We start from the raw sequence: 19,481 nt of genomic DNA on the forward strand, positions 1-19,481 counted from the left end.
CTCAAGTTCCATAACTTAGAATGATATGGGTCAATTACTTTAAAGACATAAGTTAATAAAACTGACACAAAATTAAGTCTATAATATTAGGCATTGTGGTACACATCTGTCATTACAATTACTTGGAAGGCAATGGCAAGATCTTACCCAAGTCCAGCGTAGGCAAAGTTAGTGAGATCTATCTCAAAAATCAGATAAGCTAAAAATAAAAGGGTGTAGGGGTGGTGTTGGCTCAAATGACTAGAGTATAAGACCCTGGCTTCAATTTCCAGTACTGAATGGGCCTGCATGCATTAAAATACGGAAGAAACAATGATTTTCCTAATAAGAAAACATCAGGCCCAAATGGTTTTACAGATAAAATTTACTCAACATTGAAAAATGAAAATGAAACCAATTCTCCACAGTTTTGTCCCCCAGAAAAACAGAAGGAAGGAATACACTTAACCTGTTCTCTGAGGACCAGTACTATGACAGATTAATTCCTAAGAATATGCATGCTCATGCCTATAATCACTACTCAGGAGACTGAGATCTGAGGATCGACATTTGAAGCCAGCTCAGGCAGAAAAGTAGTGAGACTTTTAATTAAAATTAACCACAAAAACAGGACGTGGATCTGTGGCTCTAAGTGGTACCACGCTAGCCTTGAGCTAGCCTAGGCCTTGAGTGTAAGCCCCACAACTGACCAAAAAAAAAAGAACATGCATGCAAAAACCCTCAACAAAACATTAGCAAGTTGAATCTGACAAGGAATGAGAATTATTAATCATGACCAACGAGGTTTATTCTTGGTATGCAAGACAAGATCAACATGAGAAAACCTATCAATGCAATTCCTTACTTCAAGTTGGCTAAGGAAGAAAAAAGAGTAACATCATCATTATAAACCAACACAGGAAAAAAAGACCTTTTATTTTAAAATTGGAAATGATTGTAACATTATAGAATATTTTGCTAATCTATGGAAAGAAAAAGTGGACTTAATTTGCAACCTGGAGATCAAAAGTGTTACAAGTAATTTGCAACTAAAACCTAATCTTAAGTATACAACATGTTGTGATGAGTAACTACGTCAATCCCTCCATAACAACAGAAAATGATAATTTACTGATTTGCTAGCAAGAATGCCCAGGTGTTAATTTTCTGCTGGAATTTCACTTTATATCCACTGTAATTCTCTGAAGGACAATAAACCACAACCAACCAGGTTCAAATGCTTCCTCCCCCGCAAACTACAGAGAACTAATAGACCAGCCCCCGAGAGAGATTGTGTACCATTCAGAAAGCTTTTCTTGTGCACTCAGAGCAAGTGTGTTATATTCTTCTTCATCCTTGTATGTCTTCACAATGAAAATCCAAGTTTTTTGGGGGGTGGGGGTGGTGGTAAGAAGTAGAGAATACTGGAAAAGGCACAACTTACTTAACCATGGCTGGACATTACATCCTGAATATATTTATTTTGAGCAAAAATGTTACATGTTCTCATTCTGTTTCAGTAGAGATGACTCTTTTCCAAAAGAAAAAAAAAAGTAAACCAGATAAATTAGGCACTGGTGTTTCACTTTTCAAAACAATTTAGCTTAAAAAATGAACTAGGGATTCAAAGGCAGAGATTAAGTGGTTTAGCAATTTTAACCTCTGCCAATTTTAGAGCACCAAATGTTTAAATTCTTTTCATCTGAACACTAGTATTTGTTTAAGCTGGTTGTTACAAATCGTTGCTTCTGGAAATAAGACGGAGAAGGTAGTGAAATATCAAAAGTACTTAAACTCAAGGTTTTTGGAAACAATACAACTACTTAATTAAAAAAAATTAAAATCGATATACTGCTGCCAAATAGGAAATGGTATTTTTAAACAGAACAAAAATCAAAATCAAACATGACAAATTTACATTAAAGGGAAGAGCAAGCTAGGTAATAGCATATTTCTGTGTATATACCAGCTAAAATAGTGAGGTCATTTTAAAGCCACATAGTTTCATTCTTGATTTGCATGAACTTGAAGGGAATTGTTGAGCAATTCTGATGTCTGGAGTCTATTTTCTTTTTAGGCCAGATTTGATTTCTAATTAAAGAAAATAATATGATCCAAACATTTTTGATAGCAATAATTTATAGCACATTTAAATGACACTTTCCAAACCCAAGATCTTAATAACATTTACATATATCCACTTGATCTTTGCTCATGTAATGGACATTGTTTTATTTTGTTTAACAGTTATGAAACACTTATTTGCCAATGATAAGAAAGAGGGCTGATTTTTTTTTCTGTATCATCATCAGAGATGTCAGATATTTATCCATATGAGTACTAAGCCATGAACAGATTTTTTTTTCACATAAAAGTGAAGCAACTTTTAACCTCTACACAAAAAAATGTATTCTTTGGAAAGTTAAACTGCCATTAAAATCATCTTGAAATAGTATACTTTTTAACATTTTTTACATTGTTTACACATAGGTCAGCAATAAAATTTCTTTATGTAATACAATTATACAAAAGGAAAAAGGCACCGAGACAATCGGTGTAAAGATAGTAGAAAAGTAGACATGAAAACAAAATATAATATATATGCCACATTTTCAGTTACATGAAGATGATTAGATATATCCACTCATTCTATAAAATGGGTTATTCAACAAAGTCATCTGTTTATGCACATTGGCATGTGACAATACTATAACACTGGTGGTGACCATACAGATATTATATATATGTATGTATATTAGTAAGGTCCCTTCATGGTTTGGAGTCACTAGCAAATATGTTGGAGACAATTTAAGACCAAAGGGAATGTTAATCAGCAATGTACTTCTTTAGGCTTATAGAATTTTGCTCACAGAGCAGTTAATCTTCATTGCACTGTTATAGCCATTATTAGAAAAATAAGTAAGAAAGCTCTGTAGAAACTATACTGTTAAGGAAGTTTCTTGCTTCAAAAGATGAAATGGGAAAGAAGGACGGAAAGGAGAGAAGGAGGGAGGGAAGAGGGTAGCAGAAAGGGAGAGAGTAAGGGAAGAAAACATTGAATAGAAGAGTCCACTAATTAAATTTTTCCACAAAAATTACATTATTTTGATAAAGCACAATGCAAGAGTACTGAGCAGTGATGAATCTCTTGAGTATTTTTTAGAAAAAGAATAGATCCCAGTATTTATCAAGACTCTTAAAATTCATGTAATAAATATTCTTTCTTGAGACTAACATAACTGAAAAGTACTATTTATATACTTTCTTATTTCAAAACTAGTAAAAGTCTAGCCAAGTGTAGCAGCTGTTTCTACTATATCAGCTAGAAAGATTCCTCAAAATTGTTGCCACTATATTATTTTCACCACAAAACAAACATTATTTTAAATAAATTTATGAGGAAACATGAACCTTTTTAATGCAAATTACTATTGGAATTTTTTACTTGGTTAACTTAAAGTAACATTTATAAGATCAAAATGCTGTTAGAAATACCATCATTAATTTCTACTTGTGATTCAAATTCTTGTTCACATGTCCTTAAATACTAAGAGTCAGTTTATGTTCTAAAGCTATCCTGGAACCTCAGACAACAAATGTGATGTAGTTACAGAATATTGTAGGTATCTTCAGTGTTTATCCAAAAGGGTAGAATCAAAACAAAAACAAGCACCATCTCCCTCAAATAACTCCCAAAAGACTTGCTATAATTCTATGATATTTACTTTGGTTTATTGGAACTGGTTTGAAAAATATGTAAAATAGTTTTTACAAAGCCTTCTCACAAAGTTTAAAAAATAAAGAGAATGCTCAAGATAGAGAGGAAAGGGTGAAGATCAAAAGAGGAGAAGGAGAAATCATGAACTGAAATTCTTCCTTTCCAAGGGGACCTCTGCTCCAGTGCACTGGAAATTGCATTTAGGGACTGATGGCGCCATCCTATGTCAAGGTTCCGAAATACTGAGGCCTTATCCTTTATAGTCACCGGTGCATATTATGGACCACTGTTGGCAACATGAATGGGGATGGGGGTTGTGAAGAGGGATGTATATCAAGACCTGCTGCCAACTGTAGTGGTGCACACCTGTTAAACCAGCAGTCAGGAAGCTGAGGCAGGGAACTAGGAGATCAAGGCCAATCTGAGCAACTCAATAATGCCTGGTTTCAATCCTCCTTGCAAAATACATTAAATATTCTACCATACAGAGGAGATCAGCACCTGCATAAAATGACAAATGGAGCCTTTTTCAAATGAGATTCACAGCTCTCTCTTCAGCCAGATGTGAATGGAAAAGAGAAGCAAACAAAAATCTCACTGATGAGGGAAAAATTCCTATTTTCTCATTAAATCATAGAGTTATATTTAATATTAATAAGCAATCTGATGACATTGGAATTTGTGAATATATAAAAAATTGCAATTTAGATATCCTAAGTATACATCAGGAAAAATTTTATGTATGATAATTTCAATGTATATGTCATCTATTGGTCACGTATTAAAGGAATAAACAGAAAGATGTTAAGAATTTTTTTTTTAGCAGTATTCAAGTTCAAACTCATGCTTGCTAAGCAGGTGCTCTGCCTCTTGAACCACTCTGCAAGTCCCTTTTTGTACTGGTTGTTACTGAATCTTGCTTTCTCATGCCTATGTCATGATCCTCCTAATTCTGCTTCCTTTTATTTCTGGAGTGACAGGTATGAACCACCGTGCCCAGCCATTGCGCTTCTCCCATTAGCATGGGATAACATATACCACCACACCAGCCACTGGTTGAGAATTTCTATGCCTAAATAATTTAGATGCCTGAAATCCTAATCCCCCAATCTCCAACTCCCAAGTAGCTAGATTTGCAGTCTTAAGCCACTTGCACCCACCTAAAGATCTTTCCTTTTGAAACTGTCTTAAACACTTAAAAGACAAACTCAGATATTAGCTGGTCAAAGCAGGTTTACTGGTAAGAATAAGAACATGGAAAGAAGTTCTGAAATGAAAGGCCAAAGTAAGAGGTAGACTATCAAGCTGCGGAAGAAATGATGTCAAGTATCTTGTCACAGCAGTAGCTTTGTTTTTTATGGACCCAGACATTAAAATTATACAATAAAATGAGGCTGAAATTTTGATAGATTGGTAGTCAGTTTCCTTCTTGGCCCCTACTTCATTCCACATGGTTTAAAGGTATGTCACACTATTCAAAGTTTACGTTGTACAACTACTATCATACTAGCAACAAGCCTTTTATAGTGAAGGGCTTGGCTCTTTCTATAGTCTCTGAGAGCTCTGATCCTCCTACTGTCCAGCCCATGTAATCAGAAAAAAAGAAATGAGGGTACCACTTTCATAAATATTACCCGGCTCTGATGAACTAACTGTGGTTCCTAATGTGAATGTATAGAATAAGGGGAGAAAAGTTAGGGAAGAATAAAGAAGCAATGGGTAAGAAGAGAGCCATACTAAAGAGGGAGAGGAAAGAGGGAAATTTTTACATCTATTTTTCAGAATCAACTGGTTATTCCATCAATCACTTTAAGATTTAATAACCAGACTTCAAAGTATGACCAGATCAAGCACAGTGAAACATCTGCAGTTACAAATCAACCCAATTTCATAACACTATTATTTGAAATATCCAAAAGCCTCCATTTTGTAGTAAGCTGATCACAGGTCTTCACGGGACAAAGAAAACTATCAAAATGGAAAATATATTCATGAAAAGTACTGTGTCAGAGACTGACTGACGTATGGCTACATCTACAATGAAGGGAAACAGAAACTCAGATGAACTTTATTCATGCCACTTATTTTTAGAGGAAGCAGAGGTCCTGAGGCTTCTGTAATTAACCTATAGTTAAAATAAAGGATCCTAAGGAAGAACAAAGCAATCTGGGAAATAAAGATCAGAATAGAAGTGATAGACCACTTTTCCTAGCGCAGAATCCAGGACTTAAGTTCATCTGGTGGTATGATAACGATGAAGTCAATTAGGAGAAAGAAATAAGTGAGCAAGCAAACAAGCTCACTATAAGAAGGAGCACAAAAATGCCACTACATGCAACTGCTATTACACATGTGCAGAAAGATGGGTCTTATACTGACAGAGAACAGCGGATAAACACCTCCCCAGACTCTTTTTGCCTATAATTGTAAAGACAGCTTAAAGGAAATTAGTTGAACAAGAAATAAATTTTCAGGAATCTACACTAACAACATAATAGAATTTACCTATCACGCCAAGGACCACTTTGAAGAGATATGGTAAAAAAAATTCATAAACATTACTTCTAATTTTTTTTCATGAAATGACCTTTTTAAAAAAATGCAAGGAAAAGATCATTACTACAAATGCTAGTGTTAACTTTTCTTATTTATCACTATCACACTTAAAAGATCTCATCTATGGGAAATTTTAAATACTGCTACTGATAATTTTATGTAATGAGAATGTCAATGTTCCTTATCTATGTAACTCAGACAGGGTTTCCTACTGGAGCTTGATCAGATTCTTGGGCTTCCCTCCAGACTGAATAAAACAGGATGTCTAGAAGGAGAGTTCTGGAGTACAAACCAAGTCTTAATGCTTAAGCACATGATAGCTTGGGAACCACTATTTCATATTTTGTCCTCAAGTCCATGGAGTTTTGATGGGAATCTATGCCAAATTGGCTTCTTAATTTCCAACCTAGGGATCATTTTCTCCAGGAAATTTTCATGACCACCATGTTGTACTTCTCTGTGAAACGTGACTGTTGTCTATGCATGCCTCTATCTCAACACTTTATTACTTTGGTGAGAAATTACACCATTCTGCGTCAGTTTTCCTACCTTGCCCCATGAGGGCAAAGAGTTTCCCTCTCCAATTTATTATTTCTGCATCTGTAGTGCTTAGATTAACACAGGACATATAGTTGATTCGTTCATAAATATATATCAACTGAATGAAAAAATAAGCGCACTCATAATGCAAGATTCAGACAAAATGAGACTTACCTAACAGTGTTATTGAATTCTTCTATACTGAGTTTAGTTCACTTCAGGATTTATTATGTGCCTACCATAAGCCATGGAGCACATAAAGACAAAAGGACAAGGCATTCCCCTATTACCTTAAGGGAAATAGATACGTACGTAATAAAACTGTAAGCAACATGTGTCAAGTGTTAATAAATCTCAGTAGAAGAAACACAATAAAACTTCAAGAACACAAGAAATACAATGAAGGCACCAGTCTTTCTTATTAACATAGACAAGGACAGTGAATGGAAAGCAAATAAATGAAAACTTACAACTATGGATGTGGGTTTCTCTATGAATTGTCTAATGTATAGAGTGTAAAAATGGAAATTTTATGCAAATAAATTTGTATCATTTCTATTCATGTGTGAACAAAGACCTTGAGAAACTTTACTGGTGATTACTGCTCTTAGGCCATCTAAGATTTATACTTCAATAGTCTCCCTTGTTTTTTAATGTACTTGAAAAACTCCAAACATTTGGTTTCCCATTCATTTTCATCTTGAAGAACATCTTAAGTTCTACTCTTTCTTCCCTGTTGGAATCTTATCTTGCAGTCATTTGATTATGCTTCTGATTCATCACTTGATAAGCAAAACAAAAATGATGACAGTAATCAGCAAATGATCTAACTTGTAGCTTGGGACATCAGTACAGTCTGGATGAAATAGCCCCACTAGGCCCAATATCAAAACTCATACATATTAGTCAGGGTAGTTTAGAAAATTGTTTTCACTGATTTTCCATTAAAAAAAATAAATTGTGGCCCCATTACTATTACATAATATGCAAGTTGTTTTCTAACAAAATGTGGATAGCACTGAGATCTCAAGATTCTAGAAGAAAGTTTCCTAAAGGTAAAATGGTATCACACTAAGCAAATTCTTTACTGAGGCAAAATATACTCTATTTCCTGGGTAGTAATAAACAACTACATTTTGTAGCTCATTTGGGAGATTGTAATTCTAGGCTCTGCTGTTCCTACAGATGCCAGTCAATTGCTCTATCTGGATGATTTCATTAGATTATAAAACTTAGGGTTTTTTTTTTAGCAGAACAATAAGAAGTGGCTGTCTGTCTCAAGTTTCTGAGTCAACTCTGCTGCCTACCAGTGGGTCCCTTTTTGCTGCAATTATGGTGATATAAGATTTTTCCCTGAAGCCGTCTTGTGAATTCAAGCACAAAATATGCTACTGTCTCATACATCAGATTCAATAACATGAAGTAGGTTCTTCAACTCTAGCTATTTAATCCCTTCCTAAAAGAATGGACAATTTGAGGGAATAATTAAGCTGTGTCAAACCACAGGATAAAAAGATATATGTTTTGCTGTCTATGGAGAATGGCAGCAAACAGCACCCCAAACCAAATGCAGCATCTAGTAATTATATAGAGAAAGAGAGTTCATAAATGTGAGACATGTGTATCTATTCACTTATCAAAAAAAGCCAGGTACCTCCACTTTTGCAGATAGTTATACATGCACATGTCATGTTATGTTTAGGTTGGTACATGTGTACTACACATACAGTTTATCTTTGAGGACTTGCCAGCTGGCGTGAAGGAAAGGTCACCCCTGCAATGTAAAAGATGCTAACATTTTGGCCCTATTATAACATTTGATACTTACTTATATCAGGTAAAGCTCTAGTGTTATCATAGCCTACACCCAATTCTGGGCATAGTCTGAAGAAAATCTATTTGTCAAATTGTTATTTAACAAATAACTATTAATTAAGTCTTTTTTTTTCACTCATGGTGAAAGCACTCAGCACTCTCATTAGTGTTTTTGATTAAACTTTGTTACAGCTACAAAGCAGTTTGGTAACTTTTTTTTTTTTAATTAGGAAGATAGATACCAGTTAGATAGATAGATGCAGGCAGTTGCTTCAAAGACAAGAAAGATAACCATAGTGTCAAATGACTCGATTCAATTTTTCAGCAGAATTTGCTTCCTCCATTTTCCCCCATACTATAATTGACAAATACTTAGGTGAAGTATTTGCCATTTGACTCATATTGTAACTCTATAACCTAATTCATATATTAAAAAGTTCTGGAAAAAGTTATTGATATAACAAAAAAGGATGAATTTTTTTCCTTAATACAATCCTAACATTTTCATACCTTAGGTTGCTCAAATTTACTTTTTTCTTATAATTAATGTATATGAATGCATAGAGCTGCTTTTTTAAACTAAAAAATAGGAGTTCATGGTCTTTTGGGAATTTCTTTTAAGGCCTTTCAGTACAGCCAAGCTACAGAAATAATATCTATGCATGGTTTCGTTACTATAGTAATAACAAATTGTAGTTTAAAATAACATACAGCACTTAGTGGGGACTAGGAACAATGATACTGTTTTTTAATAATTAGTAAATGTTATGTTTCATCTAGTTTAACTAGAAATGAGAAAGAAAAAGAAAATATTTTTCACATATATGGAACATACTCTATTTACTAAAGTATATGTATCAACTTATATATTAGGTGAGAAGCAAAATTAAAAAGAAAATAGCTTTATAATATTTCTGACTAGTCAGTTTCTAAATATAACATCAACAAATCGAAGTGCCTTGCCGTGAAAAATAAGGACATAGTAAAACTTTTACATAATTCCGAGGAAATAAAGACCTAGTGACACTGTTCTGAGGAATCTTTACATTTAATAAAAATTGAAGGCCTAATTTTGCAAATACAACTTCTAAGCTGTATAAGCAAATTTAACTTCCATGAAAGGCACAGAATGACATCACGTTGAAGAAAGCCTAGTCACAAGTCACTAGAAACTTCATAAGAAATCTCAGAACTGTTTTGAATTTGTCTTTATATCACAATAGAAATTGAAGTAAGAGTGAAGATTTAGAGATAGAAGAGTTTCTTATTTTGACTCTACCTGCGTTATGCACTTTTGGTTATTAAGTACTTAGAGCAGATCATTCAAATTTTGTTTAGCTTGAATTGTTTTCAGTTTAAACAGTTTCTATCTACTGTATTTTCCAGTTTGTAAGAAAAAATGAATCCTCGCATTACCAGTAGTAGAGTTAATCACTGAACGAAATTCTAAAGTAAAATTCTGCTCTATTGGCTTCCTACATTGGAATACAAGAATACAGGAAGTGCTTTCAACAGAAAGTTACGTAGTTCTACAGTACAACCTGTCTAAAAGGCTTACAAGGGACCAGTATATGATTTGGTCTCTTTGGGTCACGCAAAAAGCAGAGGAAAATGAAGAAATAAACTTCTTAAAAATAACACATAAAATACTTTATGAAGATGCTAAAGCTTACAATTAGATTTGGAGAAGAAATGAGGCACAAAGAAATGAAGGGCAGGGAAATAACAAACCACCTTCTGAAATGACCCATCTCCAATGTAATTGAAACCCTTCACTATTAGATATGACTTACAATAGTGTTGGTGAAAATTAAAGAAATTTATAAATACCAGGGACTGGCTGGTCGAAATGTAGGTAGATGGTTAAAGTACATGTAAGGTGATTTGAAAAGAGTGTTGCAACTAAAATTCGGATTTTTCAAACCATTTATAATCTTCCATAAAATTACTGGATCTTTTGATAAAGTAAAACTCAAATCAAAGGCCTGTTATTAATTTTCTGGAGGATTGTTAATTTAACAATAGTGACGTAAGTCTCTCAAACGAACTCTACCAGAGATAGATCTTTTCTTCCTTTATGTCAGTATTAGATGTTCTTTCTCATAGACTTTAAAGCATTTTGGTAGAATGTTGAGTATGATTCTTTAAAGCACAGCTCTTCTCATGGTGACCAGGTCAAAACAGCAGGGTTGTAATCAGAAATAATGCTGCCTTGGCTCAATTTCCTGTTTATCCTATTCATGACTCCAGTAATGCATGCCATCGACATACTTGCTGTCCTTTTGACTCTTTCATTTCAGTCCAGTGATTGAGCTCCTCTTCTCCAGAGCTGTTCAGACCTAAAGAAATCCAGCCTATCATCTCTTTTCTTTTCATGCTGCGTTTGTTATACACGGACAGTATCAGTGTCACATCAGAGAGTTGAAATAGGGCCACTTGAAAAACAAAAGTTTCCTTGTACACTGGATTTGGCTGCCCTCTGCGGATGGATGTCTTGCATTTGGACATCTCTTGACCCATGGAATTCAGCAGAGTTAACTTAACATATGTATCTGAAGAAAAAAAATCAACATACCACAAATATCATTTGAAATGAATTCAAATCAGGAAACATTGGCATTAATTAGATGCATCTTCTAAGGATATGGTGTATACCATGTCTAATGGAAATGTAACCAATTCCATTTTGATGTATGCTTATAAAATTAAGTACAGAGAATGCTAGGTAGGCTGAAAATATTCTGGGAAAAGTAATATCTTCACCTTACTGTTTCTCCATAATAGAATTTAAAGGTATACCTCATAATCCTTTCTTTACCCTTCCCATCCATCCTTGGCCTCCCACTACCCCCGCCCATTACCATTCCCATTTAGCTTCACTAAGCAGGACATCATAGCATTAATAAACACTTAGCAAGCTCAATTAGCCACAACACTGTAAAGCATTCCACTGTGTTTTCAGAGAATAAGAATAAACAAACAAATAGAAATGAAGGCAAATGGTGAAGAGGGAAAAAGGAAGACAAGAATGCAAAGATGACATTAAAACAGCTTAAGATGAAATGTCAAAAAAATCTCTGCATGGATGTGGTTTTTAAATATATATTCCAAACATTTAAGGGCCAAAATGAAGCCAAATGTACTAAGAGTTCAATGTTCGGCAAATCAAGTCAAACTTCCTCTGGTTTCATGCAAGAGTACATTTAATGTGCTTTTTTTCAATTAAAATAAATACTATAAGGTTTCTTTTAGGTCCAATTTAATGTAAAATTTTAAGAATTATATCCTAACTATTTTCATGAATTATAAAAAGTTGATGTGATGTTCATTGTACAAAGTAAAACAAAACATTTCATTGCCTGATTATATGGTAGATAAATCCTCTCGTTAAAAGATTGTGTTTTCAAGTTCTCTCGACTCATGCAAATGATCTTCAGCATGTTGATCCATCATGTGTACTTCACATCAAAATGCAACTAATTTCAAAGACAATTGCAATATTTCTCACCAAATATCTATTTCTGTTGTATAAATCAAAATACAAAGAAGTGGGAAAAATTAAAACTTTAAAAAAAGTTTTGCATATTTTGTAAATACTCTGAATACCATCATCCATAATCAGAGATAAATTCTAAGTTAGTTTTATTTAAAGTATCACAGATAATTAATGTGCATATTTTTAGAAACCAACATGGTGGACAGTTTCACTGCTGGCAAGTTTTAGGATATTTTGTTTTTGCATGAAAAGACAACATCCAATTAGCCTCTACAGGAACTCACCTCGGATTATATAAACCTGTCCACCTATCAAGTGTTTTAGACAACAGAACAGTCCATCTGACAACAGGGGGTGGAAAGCAGTAAAAGAAATAATGACCAGATGTCAATCGTTGGGTGAGAGAGGGTCAAAGGTCAGAATTAAAGAGGAAACATTGTGCACTGGAGTGGAAAAACACAAACTTTAGCATTTTAATTCAGGTAGAGGGTTAAACAAAAGGGTTGTTGGGTAAATTTCATGGAATGAAAATTTTCAACATCCTTGTGTAATCTTACACAAAAATTACACTGTTTTAAAGGGGGACATCTTTATAATGACATCCTCTTGGTCTAAAGCACATTGAACATAGAATCATGCAAATTATCACACTACTAAAGACTGACTAAAAGGCATTATAGGGTTATCATTATTATGCTAAATTTTAAATTTATCCATGCAATATTTAATATTTCAAAGTAATAGTTTTATTACTTTCAATGTAATGTAAAACGAAGTTCTGCAAACTATAAAATCAAACTCGTTTTTTCTCTTGCATGTTGCTTTGGATAAAACAGATTGTTCAGTTTATAACACAGTTCAAAACTTAGTACCTAGATATATATGAAGGACTATAATTTCATACAGTTTAGAACAAATGATAGAACTGTCTTGTGTTTTACTTTATCAAAGTATCTTATATTTCTTTTACATTCTACTTTCACATAATGATTGAAAAAAAATGAACTTCCCATTTACTTATTAGCTGCCTCCAGCTAACACCCTTAATAACCTTATATTGAGGATCTAATCCCTAAACAATGGCAAATGCTATAACTCACTCTTTAATCGGAAAGACAGACTCTATGTTGCATATGCGAATCTTTCTTACACAACCCCGAGCCTGATTCCTGTTTTTCTATTTTAGGAGAATAGAATTGCATTCTGCTGCTTCTTTCACATCTCCACTTCGCGCTCTGTCCAAAAATGTATCAAACTATTTGCTAAAATATGAGAAGGAAACTGGTAGCTTGTGGCTCCATGTGACCCCAAATTATGGTGTGCTTGTCTGGGGTAGTGTTCCAGCTCTTTTGACACTGGATGTGTGAAGCCCAGGTGGGTATAGGACTGCAGCCGCCTGGCACCACTGGGCCTAGCTTCTACCCACACTTCCCATCCAGGCTGTCTCTAGGCCATTTGAGTTTGTTCATTTCAAGAATGGCTTATTTTCCCCCATTAAATTTTTTCCTTGAAATGAGAAAGGGAGTAATACTAAATTCTAGCTTTCTTTTATGCTTCTTTGTCAGACTTACATCGTGAAATTACCCTGTGATAGATGAAACTTTAACTTCATCTATAAAAAGAAAACAGATTTAGGGGAATTAGATTAGTCGTTAAGGGTAAGAAATGTGACTAATTTTAGCCTTCACACATTTAATGTGGGGACAGATGCATTCTATGACATACACAAAAAGCAAGTTTTTCAACATTTCTTGGGACAAACCAAATATATTTTTATGACTTTACACCTCCACTGAATAATGAATTTTATGATGTTTCAAAGCAAATTTCATTTAATTTGAGGATGAAAAAGCTCCCCCCTCCTTAAATTGGTTGTTGATACCTGGAATAAAAGACTGCACTAAGCAAGTCTCTAGGAATCTTGAAGCCAATTTTCTCTGATATAGCACTTGAGATTGCCCTTCAAAATATTAATCCAGGCTATTAATAACTTTATATTAGAGAATGTAGAGAAATTGGTCTGTTCTCAGTTTTGATGTCATAGATTGTAACAAACTGCTTGGGAAGAATGCTGGAGAACAATTTCTCTGTCCTCTTAAAACCTAGCCTTTGCCCTCTTGAACTGGGAGAGAGAAAGAAGAGAGGCAGAAAGTCTAGGCAGAGAGAACTTGCCTGCCTGCTCTTCCAGCCGCCTATGGTAAGTAACTAACAGTGCGGATTCTAGATGCTCTGGTACTGGTAAAGCTGATTTCATCTAAGAACAGACAGTGCTGCAACAATGGTTTATAATTATTTCCTCTTTTGGTGCTGGGTATGGGACCCAGGGCATTGTACATGCTAAAGACATGCTTGTACTGAGCCCACCCATCATTCCTATAACTTTAAAGGAAAAGAATGTGTGAAGAAATCGTTTCTTCTTAAATTATTCAGAGGAAAAAAAGGGAAAATGTAGATGTAAATACATTTGTTCAGATTACTGCATGCAGACAGAAGATACCATTAATTTGCAGTTAACTACAATAGATACATACATTTCTGCTCATATTTGTGCATGTCACTTTAAAAAAAAAAACCAACCCTGTAACTTTTTCTGGCATTATAAGATGTCTTATGATAGGGATAACTTATTCTGTAGATACCATGAAAAATTAAGATTCCTGTCACCATACAATTAATATTTTGAATTTCAAATTTTTCTACTTCCCAAATGACTGGAAATAGAAAACATGAAACAGATTAGCTGATGATTCGCCATTTCATTTTGATTGGTTAAGACTAAAATGATAGCATTGAAGCCCTAATGCTGAGAGTCCCATAAGTGCAGAAAACATTAGAATAAATTTTTTCACTCACTGGGTGGTCTGTTTGCTGCCAAGTTTTTGAAGTGGCTGCCTTTTATCACTTCTGCTGCTAATCTTCCAGTTGTGGCATTATAGAGCAGGCCAATGAGAATTTCTGGAACTGAGCCGTGTTCAAGAGAATGACATGAGGAGGTACTTTCACTACATGACATTTCTGACACGCTCATTTGGGAGTCACAGCCCTGTAAAGCAACAATGAAATTTTTATAGTATTTTGCAAACAAAACCAAAACGTATTAAGAGATATAATGTTAATACATGTTTGCTGGAACTTGGTAGGTAAATCACAATAAAGACAAGATTTGGTACATCAAAATTTCCCAAACACCAGTTTAAAAAATATTGTCTTTAATTGTTTCAGTTCCTGGATAGCTTTTCCTTATATAGGATTCAAAAAAGTAATAGGAGATGAGAAAGTTGGCTAAAGGGTTATTGACCTAAAACACTGACACTGATTTTCATTCACTCACATCAAATGTCTTAATCATGCCTTTAAAGACAAAGAATGGCATGCTTTCAGTAAATAAAGCTGTCTCCTATTCATAAGCCAACATATGAAACATAGAGATGCAGAAAAGCTAAAAACAGTGAAATTTGCCACACATACAGAAACCAAAAAAAAAACAAAAACCAAAAAAACCCCAAAACCAAAACCCTTGATGTAGCCACATTAAAACCAATAATTAGTAATCAGGGTTGATTTTAAAGAAGTAACCATTACTGAGGTGAAATACACTAATGATAATAAATCATTTCATTCACTAGGAAGATAAAATAATTGCAAATTTGTGCACACTTCAAAACATAGGCTCGACATATATAAAGTAAGAATTGTATAAATAGAAAGAGAAATAAAGAAATTCATAACCAATGGCAATATTAACACACTTCTCTCAGTAACTAACCAAGTAAACACATGAGTAAATACAGTAAGAACAGGGAAGATAAAATTATCATAACCAGGTGCTAGTGGCTCACACCTGCAACTGTAGCTACTCAGAAAGTTGGGATCTGAGGATCATGGTAAGAAGCCAGCCAGGAAAGTCCATAGGACTCTTGTTTCCAATTAATCACCAAAAAGCTGGAAGTAGAGCTGTGGCTCAAGTGGTAGAGCATTAGCCTTGAGCAACAAAAATAGCTCAGGGACAGTGCCCAAGCCTAGAGTTCAAGCCCCAGGATATATATACATATATATATATCACTTAATTTTAGCATTAATATATAAGATAGCTAGAAATGAATACATTGAATGACATGATATGCAAATCTTTTATATGGAAAACGACGAATCTTACTGACAAATTGAAAACTGTTACATAGATAAACTATGCTAATGTATTAGAAGGATCCATTTTTTGAACATTGTGTCCATATTGATCTATAGATTAATACAACTTCAGTGAAAATATCAACAGACTTCTCTGCATTTCTTGACTTCATTACCAATCAAGGAAATGGAAATTAAAACCAGGAGGTACCACAAGCAACAGATGGGCTAGAAGAATAGCAAGTGTGAAGAGAACACGGGGAGATGGAAGTAGCTTTTCTTCTGGTGGGAGTGTGAAGTGGTACTGCTTTAACAAACGTTAACGATGCACATACACTGTGTGCTGGCAATTGCACTCCCACATATACACCATTAGAAACATATGTGGAGTTTGTCAAACGACATGGACAACTGTCCACAGCATTATTAGTGCCGGATGCTGTTTGGACCACAGAATGGATGAACAAGTTGTTGTGATTTTCTACAACAAAACACTATATATATAGCCAAGAAAGCTGTTACAGTGTCTACAAAGGTAGCTTTGAGTGAACACTATTGAACCCACAAGGATTCCAGTGTACTTCCATCTATGCACATTAAAAAGAAAGCTCAAGCCAAAACAACAACAAAGACCACAGGCAAACTAAGCCATAGTGCTCCAAGCACATGAATAGGTAGTAAGACTATAAAGAAAAGCAACCCAGTAATTAGATGCAAGTAAAAATTGTGGTTAACTCTGAGAAAGGGAGAAAAAGAACAATGACCAGAGAATGCACAATGGAAATTCACGGTGGTAGAAATGGCCATTTTTAAGTTTCTTGACCTAGATGGTAGTTCTTTTGTCAGAAATAGGTGGTACTGTCTCTGGTATTTACTCTTTTCTAGGTGTGTTGGGTTTTACAAGAAAAAAGGCATAAGAAAAGATTATAGGATGCAAGGGAATACTAAACACAAATGTGTAGTAGTTAAGAAAATATTTAGGGTTTTCTTTGACAATTCCTAGAATCTTCCTTCATTACATAGGTTAGGAAGGAAGGGGAGGAGGGAGAGAGGGAGGGGAGGGAGGAGAAGGAAGGAAAGAAGTAAGTAGGCAGACAGGCCACTCCCTCTAATATTGTATTTTTAAAATGTTGTACTAAACCTTCAAGTTTAAACCTATTACAATATGTCATGAGGGAGAATTAACACATCTTTGGAAATTGAATTAGCTCCATGGACTAATCTTCAGAAGGATAAAATCCTTGAATTTTCAAATCTAATTCTAAATCAGAGTAAGAAGCCAAAAAGAATATATATCTTATATTGCTAAATCACCAGCACACGCACACACACACACACACACACACACACACACACACACACACACACACACACCCCACATGGTTTGGTATGTTTTCATGACAGTTGGAGAAAACATAATTTTAGTAAGTTTCAATTAGGATATATCACCACTTATGAAAATAGTGTCAAAAACATGCTTGAACATATTTGGTGCATTTGTTACATTAAGCTATTATACCAGTGGCATCTGTTAGAATATGGCGAAATCAATTCTACATAACACAGTATTTTTCACATTAACATCATCAGATAATAAGATGTGAGGATAATGGCCGTCTGCTAACACAGAGGTCATGCTAGCACCAAGGAAGTGATAGGAAAGGCCTGAGTCCTAAGGTCCAATTACTGTGTGAAAATGCTGATCTCTGAGCCCAACAAGAAAGCAAGGTCATTAAAATCCTTGGTGATCACATTGTATTCAAGTAAGCCCAGCTGAAATACAGTAGCATTTAAACAACAGGAAAAAAAAATCCAATTCTTTAAAAGGTCTTATTTTTAAATTCCTACCCTAGAAAATGCGTTAAGCTCATGGCCTTTCCATTGCCCGTGGCCTAAGTGCTGAACATTTTAAGATCATTGAGCATAGAGAAGCAGCACAGAATCACTACGTAAACTGAGTAATAATACTGAATTCAAATTCCATGGGGCTACTGCATGCTCCAGTGGGTCTCCCTTCGCTCGGCTCCTAGGGGCATGCTGCCCCTTTCCACGCACTCCCCTGAATCTCTGGGCACCTGCCACTAATTTATCACTGGGGCTTGCCTGGGTGCCAGGAACTGCAAGTGAATAACCCAAGTCACATAAGTGCCCATCATAAGTCGGCCCACTTACAGGAATAGTCCCCCACAGGCTGCCCAAAGTAAAACTTCTTCCCACCTTGCAGAATATCTTATTTGTAATAGTCCCTACTTCCTTCCCTCAGAGTCTTCTGCCAGAGGGTAAGGATTCTAAACAACTTTGTGAGAATAGAGAAAAAGTGCTCTGAGTTTTCAGACACATGAAGAAACTCTGCATCATGTTTATCACCACCAGGATTAGTGCCTATGCCAGTCATTTCTATTTCCTTGGCGGTGTCACAGAGGTTACAATTAGGTGTGAACTTAGAAACTCATCCAGAAAAGTCACACAATTAAAATGACAACAGATTGCCTCAGAAGTAAACATACTGAGCTGTTCGCCAATATTGAGTCAATTCCAGCTTACTTGTAGCTATTCAGGCCCAACATTTTTAAGGTAAAATGGAACTGTATAATCATGACCAGAATTGTGAATACATTTCTGTTGAACTTGTTCTCACTATGGCTGGAAGTTGGTACTCCGTTTTAAGTTTTATTTATACACAAAATGCTTCCATGACACTTTTCTGAAAACAGGGAGATGGGGGTACATGAGGTGCTAATTGGGAAGAGGGTGGACATCGCCTACTGCTGCAAAGCTAGAGCACCCCTACTGAAAAGCTTTCTCTAGGACTCATTTCCTACCCCCTCAGGATCCTGACCCCTGCTGACCCCCTGCAATGCCAACGTAAGGAGCCAGACTGAAATAATGGTAGAGGCTGTAAAAAGCAGTTATCTATTGGACAGCCTGAGGAAGAGCGCCATGGATGAATAGATTACACTTCAGAGCATCCTGGGAGACAATCTTCTTGAGACAGGGGTGTATGGTGTGCATTAGAATGCAGGTGACAAAATGTTCAGCAATACAAGGGAACAGAACAATGTTCGTACAAAGGAGACTTCAGGCACTCATTGATCCAGACCTCAACCTGTCACAGAAACCAGTTCCTCTTGATCTATTTCTTAAGTTTGCTTCCCAAATTTGTCTTCATTTTCAGGTAGTCTTTTCATTCTTTTTTTTTGCCAGATGGTTTTCTACAGTCCTGAATCCTCTGAGAAAAAGGGCAGCTTC

The 19,481-nt window shown here is 35.2% G+C and overlaps 1 protein-coding gene across 3 annotated transcripts in view; it reads right to left on the reverse strand.

Annotated features, from left to right (window-relative positions):
• Positions 1–10,846: 10,846 nt before the first annotated feature.
• Positions 10,847–19,481, reverse strand: part of Syt14 (synaptotagmin 14) — a 122,171-nt gene continuing 113,536 nt past the window's right edge. For 2 of the 3 annotated variants that reach the window (XM_048357683.1, XM_048357681.1), the window contains 2 exons: positions 14,958–15,147; positions 10,847–11,160 (listed from right to left, as the gene is read on the reverse strand). In XM_048357683.1, coding sequence (XP_048213640.1) covers positions 10,847–11,160; positions 14,958–15,147 — 504 coding nt within the window. Of the gene's footprint in view, positions 11,161–12,388; positions 12,446–14,957; positions 15,148–19,481 lie in introns of all 3 variants that reach the window. The other variant, XM_048357682.1, reaches the window with a different exon arrangement.

This window comes from Perognathus longimembris, chromosome 11, assembly GCF_023159225.1.
Source record: "Perognathus longimembris pacificus isolate PPM17 chromosome 11, ASM2315922v1, whole genome shotgun sequence".
Classification (NCBI taxonomy): Eukaryota; Metazoa; Chordata; class Mammalia; order Rodentia; family Heteromyidae; genus Perognathus; species Perognathus longimembris.